General features: G+C 42.4%; 1 protein-coding gene across 1 annotated transcript; it reads right to left on the bottom strand.

The window, feature by feature from the left end:
• Window positions 1–899: 899 nt before the first annotated feature.
• Window positions 900–11976, bottom strand: LOC136529065 (D-aminoacyl-tRNA deacylase-like). The gene is made up of 9 exons (XM_066522118.1): window positions 11673–11976; window positions 9939–10122; window positions 9420–9562; window positions 9275–9338; window positions 6992–7044; window positions 5098–5153; window positions 4128–4196; window positions 3027–3212; window positions 900–1138 (listed from the first exon to the last, which is right to left on the bottom strand). Exons 1-9 carry the CDS (start codon window positions 11772–11774, stop codon window positions 1051–1053), a joined length of 945 nt encoding a protein of 314 aa, XP_066378215.1. The 5' UTR covers window positions 11775–11976; the 3' UTR covers window positions 900–1050.
• Window positions 11977–13549: the final 1573 nt, after the last annotated feature.

The following is a 13549-nucleotide window of genomic DNA, read 5'->3' as shown; positions in this document are numbered from 1 at the left end:
GAAGCAGGGTGCAGGCGCGCAATGACAACGAGGCAGTGGGCACGCGGTGTTCGGACTGACGGCGCACCACAACATTTGCGTTACCATTATCTTCAGCAATCTCGAGGTGACAAAGGGAATCTGTGGTGATGTCTAGCTGGGTCTTGATGTTGCCGAGCTTACCCTGACTCCATTTCTGGAGTCCCTTGTCTCTGTTGTTTAAGAAAGAGATTTAATGGAACAATTGGAGGCAATAGGAGCGTTCCAGTTCTGCGCAACCTCTCTAAATCCAGGGATCTTGGCCTCTTGGGCCAAAAACTCTCGAAATGAAAGCTTGTTTCACCTCTAGGAAAAAAAGTGGGCAATTGTCAGATACTTGCTCCGTTCCTATCATTGATTTGTGTAGATATAAGTGTATAGCAAAACCTACGTATCTAGAGAATTCAAAACATCTTGTAAATTGGAATACATGAAGTACAACTCAGTGCCCATGGTACAACTGAAGCTGCACTTTCTAGCACAGTCAGGAAACAACTCTTCCCAAGCATTACAGCAGAGAGGCCGGTCCAACTCCAACCTCACTAGTGTGGGGGAAGAGGGCCAAAATAATCGGGCATTGTCAGATACTACAACCGAGGCTGCATCTGTTGCAAGTCAGGAAACAAATCTTCCCAAGCATTACAGCAGAGCCCGGTCCAACCTCACTAGTGTGGAAAGGATCAGGCGCTGCGCTGTGACGTACTATTGAATATCAGCTAAATACATCTCCCAGTTGATTATACAAAAACCAACGCTGGTATTTTGGTGTTTACATTCAACTCTTTGCAGCTCTTTCATATCCTCTGGCAGAGCAGCGCACGCTCTGACCAGAAAATCACAAATAACCAAACATGAGCGATCGCACTTAGGGAATGCTTGCATGTTATGGCAATTTCAAGCTCTTGAATCACATTAGAAATTGTATCTCTAGTCTTATGTTTCATATTTACTCAGCGTGCGTGTGCCCAGGGAAATCAGCCCAAGCATTCACAACCTCCACCAACATTTCGTGTCAAGCACTGTTGCAGTACATCAGAAGAAATCACTAGGCTTTCCTATCCTAATGTTCTGCTCCTGCAAAAAGGATGTGACAGCATTTTTTTGCCAGCCCTTGAAGCTCCTGGAAAGGAAACGGCAAAAGATGCAGTTAGAACAGGGTGACCGTACGATCAGTAGACTAGTTGCACTAATAGAATAATATCATGGGCAGAAATTTCGCTGTTTTCAAGCTGGAAGCTAAATTAGTCAAGACAGCTTTCCAGCAAAACATTATGTTATTGTGAAAGAAGGTAGGCAGTGTGACATACTGGCAGTGCCAGTATGTCACACAGAAGGTATTTTCAATGTTTTGGAGCCTTGAACACAAAGAATAACTGTAACCAAAATTCAGCTGCAAATATTAAACTTCAGATATATATGCATCATCCATCCAACACAGAAAACAAATAAATTTAAAGGTTATTATTATCACAAATCTTGTTGTGTATGTGTTGATAAAAAAAAGGTTAAACCTTCATTATCTTAATTAACATTCCACATATGTCAAGAGCCCTTTGTGAACCTAGTACAGGTAGATTTAACTGAAACATGATATGCTGTATTGTATCATGTCTATTTCAGCTGACTAAACAGGAGTGATGTACTGGTGTTTTTTCTAGCATATAAAATTAAAATTTCCATGACTGATTCTTTTAGCTCTATTTTTTTTCCTCGAACATGCAGGTGAACTCTATTCTTTTAGCTCTGCAGTAGAGCCTTGTATACGAAAGGCATAAATAATCATAATACAAAGAGTGTTAAATCGTTCTTTTTTCTTATAAGGATCAAATATATTAAAACGGTTAATACATAGTACAAAGCTTTAGGATCTTTCATCGCGAAGGATAACCTTGTAGCAACCTAGCTACGACAAGAGTCAATTAGATGACACACATAGAGATGCTAATTTGCATGGGTACATAGGTATGTATGAATCATAAATCCATTCTAATGGAGAGAACACGTGATGTCCCCGTTTGGGGCCTTGGGAAGGAAGTGGCCACGACGAAGGCATCAAGGATCCTCTTTGTTGAACTCTAATAGTACAGCCGACGCTCCCCTCAACTGTCTAATGTGCCTGTCTATGAGGGAAGAGCTTAAGCCGTATATACTGATTAAGCTTCACCGGACTCAAGATACTAGTGCTACTTCTAACACTGAATCTAAGGATCAGCTTCGACGGAAGTCGGAGGATCAGCCCGAACATTAGGAATAGCTTTGCCACTTCTATATTAGCTACTAACATGCTTCTGCTTCAACATCATGTGGGCCCTTGCGTGTACATGTGGAAGAGCATCACTGGCTTCTCTGCATGCACAATTTGCATGTTGGAGGGCCAGCCCCCACACCCTTCTGCTGCAAGGAAGAGCACTCCGAACCAGCAATCCACCGGAACAGCAACAGTGAGGCTGAGCCGCAGCACCAGCAATCTAACCAAAGCTACCTCCACATTCACCAAGCTCCAAAAAAAGCAGAAAGAGAAAATAGGTGACTTTGTTCTGGCATCAACTCATCGCACTGGTGGAGACTGCTGCTGGCAACAACACCGACAAGGAGTCTGCCCACCACCTCCAGGACAAGGGAGAAGAGGACCACCGTCCTCGACACGGCACTCACCCAGACAAACTGAAACAACTGACTACACTTGAGCCAACTACAGAAGGAGCCTCTCTTTCGAACGCGAGCTCTCCTCTGTCATGTCTTCGTTTAGGTTGAGGTTAGATCCAGGCACTGGATTGAAACCACGTGGATGTTCACATTTTTCTAAAATGTATTGACACACATAAAAAAGCTTCAGGTAATGTCACCAGGTATGCCAACCTATGGTGCTGGTGTTACTAATTTCAAAATTGCGAGCAAGTATTTTGCAATCCAAAACTACAGTAGCTACATAAGCTAAAAAAATGAATGCAGTGAAGAAACAACTTTAATAGATTATTAGACGCATCAAACTGGTTAGGAATACTTACTTGTGATCAAGATGTGCGATAACTTCACCACCAGGAAATGCTGCCTTTGTGGCTTCATAGGAAACTTTGATGGAGTGCTTCCACATTCCAGTAACCTCTCCAGAAGTTTTTCCATTTACTTGTGGGGGCGTATCCATTGGCAAGGAGTAGCCAGAGAGTAAATGACCGACCCATACACCATCTTTGCTGATATATTTTAAAATGAGACAGTTAGAATATAGGTTTTCCTTGTGTACATCAAAATACTCATTTCTGCCCTTTAGTAGAACAAGCATAAATTAACTGAGAAAATTGGGAATGACAAGTCAGTTAACAACGAAAATGTTTCCACTGACAAATCCACCACAAGTACAGATTCTGCATCAGTCCAGAGAGGTTATATAGGAAACTAGGATTGACCACACCCACATCAGCATCAATCAACACTCCTTTAACTAGCTTTGTACATGGTTTGGTTCCAACCCACTCAACCTGTCAAACTGCACCAGATCAGTCCAGTTAAATTGGATTTGCATGGTTTAGCTGGTTTGGGGTTAAAGTGTTTGTTTACAACCAGTGAGACAAGCTGAACCCATACCAAGTTTTGGCTGAGCTCTCAGCTCCTTGAGGAGGCTACGAAGGTCTTGGTTTCTTCCTCTGAAGATCAACACATACTGGCATCCAATTAACATCCTTGTGGCGACAATGAAGGATGGCTGAGGTCTTTATTTCCTCAATGACCGTCAGCGGTACTAGTCGGAGCTGCTCTTTGCTGCTTGTGATAAGCTCGGCAATGAGGACATGCGGTGGTCGCTGACTCGCTGTTGGTTTTTGTGTTACCTCTGTGTGCAAGTGGGTTGTCGTGGGTTAGTTGTCAGGGCTATTGTGTTCTGGTTTTAGGGAGTTTTTCTGTTTATTAAACTGTGCGTCTGTAGGCCTGGTTTTCCTTTATAAACTAGGCTAATTCTATTCTTCTTAATTGAAAGGCAGAGCTCCTGCCATTATGTTAAAAAAAATGGTCTTTTAACATTAGAAGTGCTAACATACAAAAAGGAAAATATACAGGGGAGACAATAGATAATTAGAAATTGCTTTCAAGAATAACCTTATCTCAATGCTTACATGACAATATCCATGTGACGAGGAACATAGTGACCACCTCCTATACCTAGTAGAACCTTTTCACAGTTCCTGCATAACAAGAAATGAGTTTTCATGTGCTTATAAGAAAAAAGGGGGGGGAGTAAGAATGTAACAAATAAATGCTTACAAGAAAAAGAAATTTCAAATTAAGTGGATACCATCACAAAGATGCTCATATGTACAAAACATAATAGGATGTGCGGTAGGATGGCATGTGGGCGATGTCGCTAAATGTCATAGAAACACCTATGGTACAACTAAGATGGTTTTTGTGATGGTATTTTCCAAATTCACCTAATTTTAATTTACAAATAGAAACAATTTCATTGATAAAATAACAATCAAGCGAAATGTGAACGCAATGTATGCAATCAACAGTGGTGTACAGGGAATCTAAGATTTTGCATTATGCAAAAACAGCCAGAGCCTGGCTGGTAAAGAAAACAGGGGATGAGATTAACTTGAGATCCAATTTGACAAGTTCTACTTATGCACTAAGCGCTTATATGTTCTCATTTGAAATTTCAAACTTTGGACTTTGAGCAAATTGGATGGATATGCTGGGCGATGCTGGGAACAACACAATTGCAAGAATGCAAGGCAATTTTAAATTCCACCAAGTGTGTTACTGCTTTTAGAATTTTAATATGCCTCATTATTTATTTATTAAAAAATACTAAAGCGTATCCGCATATCGTTTTTTTAGAAAAATGTTGTATCCCCGTATCCGTATGTGCCTGATACTGATAAATGCTGTACCTGTGCTACATAGATCATGATACTGACCCAACTCTCTGATGTTTGGTCTATGTGCTCGTATCAATAATTTTTTTTGTCCTACAATCTACATTTCATTGAGGATAATACTTTGTGTCGTTGTATAGACTCTGATAAAGTAAAATCCCCACGATGCTACTTTACATACAAGGAAAAATGCATATAGGCATACCCTTGCCAACTTCCAACAGCATCTCCATCCTCCAGACCAAGCCCTTTCCATAGAACCTGCAAGAATTGAAAAATTCAATTCCATGTTTCCTTGTGAAGATCACATTATAAGAGAACAGTTAAAAGCTAACATTAGAAATAAAGCATAAGACAGCAATAGCAATAATTGGGCACATCAACGGAGGCCAGTTTTTCGCAAACAACCATAGCAGGACGATGAGCCGACCAAATGGTGAAGGTAGACAAGGTTGCTCAGATGTATGAACAAGTTCTTAGACATCATCCATCAACGACATTGACAGGGATGTCCCAGAGGTGGCAGCAGTGGGCACAGACACGGATAGAGAGCCAGAATGACTAGCAGCATGGGTGGCGCCATCCTGGATAGATGGCTTGACCATGAGTGTCATCACTACTGCCTGCAAGGGTATGCAACGAAAACCTTGTACTTGGGAGAGTCGACAAGCAGTAGACAGGGTGCGCCGACACGGAGGATCGTGATGATAGCGGCAGGCCTTGGTGGCCCAACAACGACGGCGAGCTTCACAGTGGCCCAGTGGTGCCAACGATGAGTGGCCAGACAAGGAGAGGAGACTAATTAGCAGGGTTCTACATGACCTTCCTACGAGAGTGCCGCCCCCAGCAGAGATCAATCTCCCCAAGGGCAGCTGCGCGGCAACAGCAGTGGAAGCCTTAGGGTTCAAGAACAAAACCTAAACTCATAATACCATGAAAGCGTAGTAGATTGGGTATGATACATGGGATGAACTGCATTGAGCCTCTTGAGGTATATATAGAGCATAAGAGAGTTGGGAGGGGGGCAGTTGCCTCCCCGTATACATATGCAATACTGGATTATAACCCTAATTACCAAATACTCTAACTGTCTAACATCCCCCGCAATCATAGCAGGAGCACCGCAGATGGTCAGACTAGAGAAGAAGTCGAAGACTAGCACTTTGAAATGATCTGCACTATTCTATTATCAACTAAGGGCCATAATGAGACCCAACACAAAGGTACATCCTTTTCTCAATGTGTTTGCACTTACTCTTTAGCCAATGCCCCTGGCTCTCGATTCAACCTCATATCCAAAATCTTTCTCTCAGGTCGCCCAACCATCACTCAGTCCAAATCAATACGACGACTATAATTACTGGTTCTAGTTAATCCTGTATGTGCTTAGTTGTAATCAAGGTGTGCCATTGGAACATAAGCACATTAATCTAGCAGTTGTACAATTATTGTACTAAAAGATACTTCTTGCCACATTGTGCTAGATTCATGGTAATGCTTGACTTACTACACATTCATGTTTGTGTCTCCTGAAGGTTAGTTAGACAAACACAAGGTGCATGGTAGTTAAAAATGTTAATCACCAGCAGTAAAGGATAGACAATACAGGTAGGGAGAGCACAGCGCAGCTAGCGCTCCACATTATGAGGAGATGGATGTCGGCGGAGAAAGATTAGAGGTCGAGCTCACATTTGGGGGAGGGCAACAGCGTCATCAGAAATCGGAGGGAGCAGTAGAATTTGGGTATTTGAGGGGCAGAAGAGATATGGGTTGAAGATCTTAGAGGAATCAGAAATAGACAATTAAACAAGATTGTAAAAGGATGTGCTTATGTTCTGGAGAGGTTCACATGTGATCCTGGCCCACATTACATGATCTGATGGCACATGACGGAAGTTTCCACTTTCCAACTGATATGTGGCCCATTTGACTATTGGCAAAGCACCAAATTTTGATGTATAAGATCTTTGTTTTTGAATCTCCACATGCTACATGATCCTGACAGCCCAACAAATAAACACCGTCTGCTTGTGCAAATCCACAAGAAAAAACTAAGAAGTACATCGTAATAAACACAGGGAGGGAAGGAGAGAGCTCACAAGAGCAATTGCCTGCGCAGCATCTTGTCTACCCCAGTGGTCTTCTGTACTTCCTGGCATTATTATAGCATTCCGATACTGAGGTTAGCAATTCAGATCCAGCAGACATGATGGGAGTATAGAACCTAGTATAGTAATATTCATTATGCCTATTAATTCATCTGCTGGAGCGGTCTACTGAGCTATATTTACATCAGTGAGTTGAGTTCACATAAACTCAAAGGCCTTTTGGAAAGGTCCACAAGATAGAGCACAAAATATTGGTTGCTTGCATCTTGTTCATCCTGTCCATGTTATAAGAAGCTATGCAGCACGGATACGGATACGCGTATCGGTATCGGGAGGATACGGATACGCGGATACGGCAATTTTCTAAAAAAACCGATACGCGGATACGTTTTACTATTTTAAAATTAAAAAGATAATAATGCATATTAAAACTAATAACAATAAAACATTGCAGTCTACTTAACTACTTAAGTTCTATTATTCGTTTTACTATTAATAAATGGCATTCAGGCTCGCATCAACTCCCTGTTTCCTCATTTGTTTCACTCTCATCCACATTCCACAACATCAAGCTGCAGAGTAGATCGAGAACGGAAAAAGGAGACGCCATCTACTCATATTTGGAGACGCCAGACGCCATCCACTGCATACAAAGAAAATCAAGAAGAAATTAAGAAATGCAAAAACAGAGTAGATCGAGAATGGACAGAGGAAGAGGAAGTGCGGACCAAAGAAATCAAGCAACAATAAGTCATGAACTGCAGAAATATAGTAGATCGAGAACGGGGAAGGGGATGAACTCACGGGAGGTCGCTGGACGCCTGGATCCATGTCGCGGGGATAGAGACGTTGCCGGCGGCCAGCGAGCAGGGGCGGAGGCTCGTCGCCGGCGAGCGGGGGCAAAGGCTCGTCGCCGGCAGCCGCTAGCCGCTGGGGATCTGGATCCGCCGTCCGGGCAGCCCAGGCCGGCGCCATGGCCGCCGTCGAGGAAGGAAAGGGGCCGCCGCCGCCGCAGGGCACCCTCACGGCCGGACGGGATGCCCCAGGCGCGGGGGCGGCAGATCCAGCCGAGAGGACACCGAATCCGCGCACCCCCGGACTGAGAACCCGCCGGCAGCCGCCACCCCATGCACACCGAGCTCAGGAGCACCTCCGGCCTCCAGGAGAGAGAGAGAGAGAGGGATGGGGAAGAAGAGGAACGAGCAGGACGAAGCATCACCGCGCGTGTTCGCTGGAGGCGGCGTGAAGTGCGGGAGTGCGGGCGTCGGGGGCTCCGGGGCTGGCTTTGGGGACAGAGGAAGGGAGTGCGCGAGTGTTTGTTGGGCTGGGCCGTATCGAACAGGCAGATACGTATCGGCCGACGTACTCAATATTTGCGAAATTAATAAAAAATCGGATACTCTTTGGATACGTATCCATCACGTATCGGACGCGTATCCGTATCGGATACGTATCCGATACGGGATACGGCACCTCCCTGGCGTATCCGTGTTACATAGATAAGAAGCATCTCTTTCCAAAAGTTCACATGCTTAAGTTGACTACCTTTTATTTATGATTTTTCTGAGGACATGACTATATAATCTTCCATAGTGCAGTAATCAACTCTTACAACTCAAAAGAACAAAACATGTTAAAAATATACGCTTGTGCAAACCATATCAAATGTATGTTGACACAATAAAAAAAACAACTGAATACAGATCATTGTAAATGACTGAGCTTGAAAATTTTGTGTTCTTGTATAGAAATGTCTGGTGTCAAACTGGATCAATTGTTGCACAGTCAATAGGGGCAAATTACATCATGGAACTAAAACAAAAGTCAAAAGGTCATTTAAACTAGAGGTAGTATACTGTATACACTAACTTGCAAAGTAAAATCGACAGGGAAAAAAACAAAAAAGGAATAACATTCCACCCACAAGTATAGTATGGTTCCAGCATTCAGATACCCTACTACTGCTGATTCCAATTAAATCAAACAATATGTTGGAAAGACTCCTGTTGATTATGGAAATACATGTACACTTGCAACTTCAAAACAGGATTGCGCTGCTCGAAGAATGTGAATAAGAGTTGAGGATGGTGTCATGTACGAGGCAAAGACGGCAGAACTAACGTTTAATGGGTCAAAGAGGTTGCTAAGCTAACTGTAGGGCTTTTCTGTAAACTGTAAAAAGAACTTTCAAGAGGGTCCATGGCAAAAAAAGACAAGTTGTAGGATGATGACATGTAAGAAACGAAAAAAAAAGGGATGCACATAAGCACGTACCTATCTCAACAAACATGGTGGGTGTGCTGGTAACTGGTCCATGGTGAGTAGCCTCAAGCGTAATCTTCACAAACAATCATAATTATAGATCAGTTCAGTTCAGTTCACTCAAAAAGTCATGGGTCACTATTGCAAAGCAAACTACCTCAAACTCTGGAACGAGGCCTTGTTCTGCAGCTATCTTTTGCATCAACCGGAGCCAAGGGCCAATGCGAGGACTTGGAATTGCTGCCCAGCCAGGAATCCCTCCTTGGGGTGGGGTTTCATCCTCCTTCAGATGAGGCACACCTTTACATGTGTGTCTACCGGTAAGAACATATGTACATTAACAAGCAAACAGACAGTTGATGAAATGATAATTTGAACAAACCAACAGATGTCTATGCATGTTGCTCAAAAAACATGATGCTATAACTAGTAGACAAAACAATAACAAATACATGGAAGGCCATTACAGAACTTGTTGGATTGCGTACCAAGCAAAATCAATGGACTGCCAGTATGCTATAACTAACATGGTTCAATATCCTCTCAAATTTATCGAACGCATATCTATGAGATATCTCATGAATCAAATGGTGTTCAGCAAGAAACAAAAAAAAAACATCAAGCATTTGACCTTGCCATTGGGATAGATGGGATCACATATGAGAGAAGAACGGACCAATTGGATGCACTGTGAGTGCTGGACGTTTGGAGACTGCAGTGTGTTTGCTGAGGAATATGACCTCAGAAACAGACTCTCCAGTGGCTTCCTGCCATCGCTGGTCGAGATCATCCTCTGCGATAATGCTATGTTCATGCTTCAATAATCGAACATTCCCATTAGTAAAACTCTCCATCCCCTCCTACAAAACAATATGGGCACACATTAATTGGAACCAGAACCATGATAAAATATGAATTTAGAAAACTGCTGAAATGCAAAGTATCAACTAACATCAGTTGGATGCCTTTTCACATTATTAAAGAAATAGATTAAAACTTAAATGAGTTCAGATCCTCTTCTCCCTGGTACATAATGCATTTGCGTCCGTTACATGACCCGAGGTTTCAGTCTCAGAATACCACTGAAAAAATGCATTTTATGCAGCATCAATTCATGAAGTCACTGTCTCGCTGAGCTTAAAATTTCTAAAACAGGAATGCAGTCAAGTCCAGTGTACTTCTCATAGAACAAATAATATTAGAATAATACTCAAAATGCACAGACTCGCAAAGTATAATGAACAAATGGTGAAGCCAAGTCAAATTTTATTCAATATCCCAGTGCAAGGACATGGGCTGAAGCCTTTAGGGACATGAGTCCAAGATATCAGGCATCAATAATTTGAGCGAATAGAGTCATGAGTCAAGGTCAGTACATAAAGGGCCTGTTTGGATCCACTAGTGCTAATAGTTAGCAGCTAAAATTAGTACTAGTGAATCCAAACAAACGACCAACTAACTATTAGCTAAGGGGTTGCTAACTATTAGGGTCTGTTTGGATGAGCTAGGGCTATTTACTAGTTGGGGGTAAAAATTAGCCCAAATTAGCTACAATTGGCCAGCTAATTGGCTAACAGCTAGTTGGAGACTTGGCTAAAAAATTAGCCCGCCTGTTTGGATGGGGCTCTAATTTTAGCTAGCTAACAGTTAGCTCTTGGTATCCAAATAGGCCCTTAGTTCCACTAGCAAGTTTGAGGCTGCTAATAGGTGCCAACCCCACCTATTAGCAACATATTAGTAGGTGGATCTAAACAGCTCCCTGCTAATAATTAGCTAGCTAATTGTAAGTGGCTATTAGCTAGCTAACTAACATTAGTAGTGGATCCAAACAGGCCCAAAATGTGAATGAATATGCTTGGTCCCCTCCCTCGCCCAAGTTGGATCAACCTCAGAAAAATACTACACACAAGCCCAGTAAAATTCAGGAAGCCATGATCTCAATTCTCAACAATTGATTATCTTTCTATCATGAGCTATAAAATTGCCTTGCACACTGCTAAGACAGGATACATGTGCCCAAAACAACTTTGGTAAGTACTATTAAAGACAAAATTCATCATACCTACTTAGATATTAGCGGCTACATGAAAATCCTATAGGCGCGGTAGTCATTAATACATCCCGAATTGCACAATTGCCTAAGGCTACACGACGATGCATCATTTTTCACACCGCAAACATAACCATATGGAGCACTAGGCACAATCTCAACTCCCAATGACAAGGAGCACCGCAACTCCTAGAGGCCTAGAAACTCCACAGATAATATTGCTGGTCGACGCATACGAATTACTACAGAATACTGTAAGAGATAGCGCAACACACAAGCGGATGGACCCAATCGAGACTTATGGGCATTAAATCAGATCAGATAGATGGGGTTTAGACAGAAGCTCTGTTTTGTTCTTACGGCGAAGGGCGGGCCGGGGGACCATCCGGGCATGGCGAGGAAGGCGGCGGCGGGCCCAATGGACGCCGGGTCCGACGTCGTGGCCACCACCAGCACCACCATCTTCTCCTCCTCAGATTCCAACGCCCCGGCTGCTCCGCGAGCACCTACACCACCTCGACTTGGGAGAGGGAGAGCACTCTCGAATACTTACGCGCTACAAGACGGGCAATCGGGGGCCAAGTGCCAACGCAAGTACGAGGATTTCGTGGACTGCAGGTCTCGCCGTTTTTGTTTTGGTTTCCCTTCAAGAACTGCGGCGGACGGGGAATCGGGGGCCAACGCACCGGTCCGTATCTGTGGGCTGTGCCTGCCAGGCTGTGGGCTGTTGTGGGCTGTGGGTCTACCGAAAATCCGAAAATGGTATTGCTCGGAACGGATAATGGATTACTCCTCTCCGTGTTTTTGTTTTGACAGGGATACGAACTTTGACTTCTTATTTTTATAAAAATATTTATAAAAAATGTGATATATATATATTTTTATAAAAATAATTTTCAAAACAAATCTTATTTATATGGTATTCACATTTCCAAATTTATAATAACTTAAAGTTTAACCCAAGCCGTGTCTAAAACGACTTCTTTTAGGAATACGGAGGGAGTAATGTCTTTTCTATGTGCTAGTCAGTTAAGTACATACCGAGTACCAAATTTTTTGTCAAAGAAAAAGTATGTACCAAATTACTTTTTACAAAGAAAAACATCACAAAATTAGCTCCCCATCCCCAGTCCGCATTTTTTTTCCGGGAGGTTCTTTTGCCTCGTCTACAATAATACCCGTTCATTGCCTTTAGAACTGTTACTTTGCAAAAGATGAACAGTGTATCTGCGATCTACTAGTTTTATTAGATCCTCTTGGTAAGTAAAGCCTATCGTATTACTTACTTCTAAAATATAGTTTATTTGGTTTTGAACTAAATCAAATTTCTCTAATTTAACAGAGTTTTTAGAAAAATATAAATAACTATAATGTGAAACAAATGGCAAATCAAAATATTTATAGAGAACTAAATTAAACTTATTCAATATTCTAGATGTTCATGTGCTTTTGCCATAAATAAACTTAGTTATTAAAGTTAAAGAGAATTAATTTAACGAAATTAAAGTGAACTATAATTTAAAACGGATAGAGTACTATTTAGCAATGCTTCCTACAACTTAGACGACTTTCTAGTTATGGATCTTCTTGTTGCAATTTATTTAGTCGCAGTGTTGGTTACAAGTATTTCATAGGTAAGCCTTATTTGGTTGGGCTCCCTCTAGTTTTGACTTTGTGCTATAGTAATGGATGAATAGAAGCTGAAGGAACTATAAAATATAGATTTTTCAGACTCTTACTTTATTTTGATAGGAGGGAGAAAAACGACTCGTGTGAACGACACTATTACCAGGGCGTGGGCCAAGAACGTGCTCAAAACCTTTTTGTCGTCGTGGCTTGCCTCGCGTTGCCTCAACCGGCAAAGCAAAGTGAGTTTTGCTTTCTTGCTGGTTCTCTCGTTCTCCATTTCCTCCCATCTTCATATAGACTGCGAGCTCATCAATGCTAGGGCCTGAAGCAACCTTGATCGTGCAGGAGAGAGGATTTGGCTCGCCTACACGGGCAAGAAAAATCCTTGCTGAGGTGAGCGAGGCTACTAAGCAAAAGAAGATTTTAGATGCTAACCAAACGAATGTCCTTACTAAGCAAGGCAAAGCGAGGGATTTTTTTTTGAGAGTAAGCGAGGGAACTTTTAAGAACGAAGCATGCCCTAGATTTGATTAGAACAAGTCCTTGTACCAGCCCATCTAGCCCCTCAGGCCCAACAACAAAGCCCCTAGGCCTCGTCGGCTTGGACG

This window comes from Miscanthus floridulus, chromosome 19 (genome assembly GCF_019320115.1).
Source record: "Miscanthus floridulus cultivar M001 chromosome 19, ASM1932011v1, whole genome shotgun sequence".
Classification (NCBI taxonomy): Eukaryota; Viridiplantae; Streptophyta; class Magnoliopsida; order Poales; family Poaceae; genus Miscanthus; species Miscanthus floridulus.
Note: the sequence above shows the minus strand (reverse complement) of the source record. Positions and strands in the feature narration are given on the sequence as shown.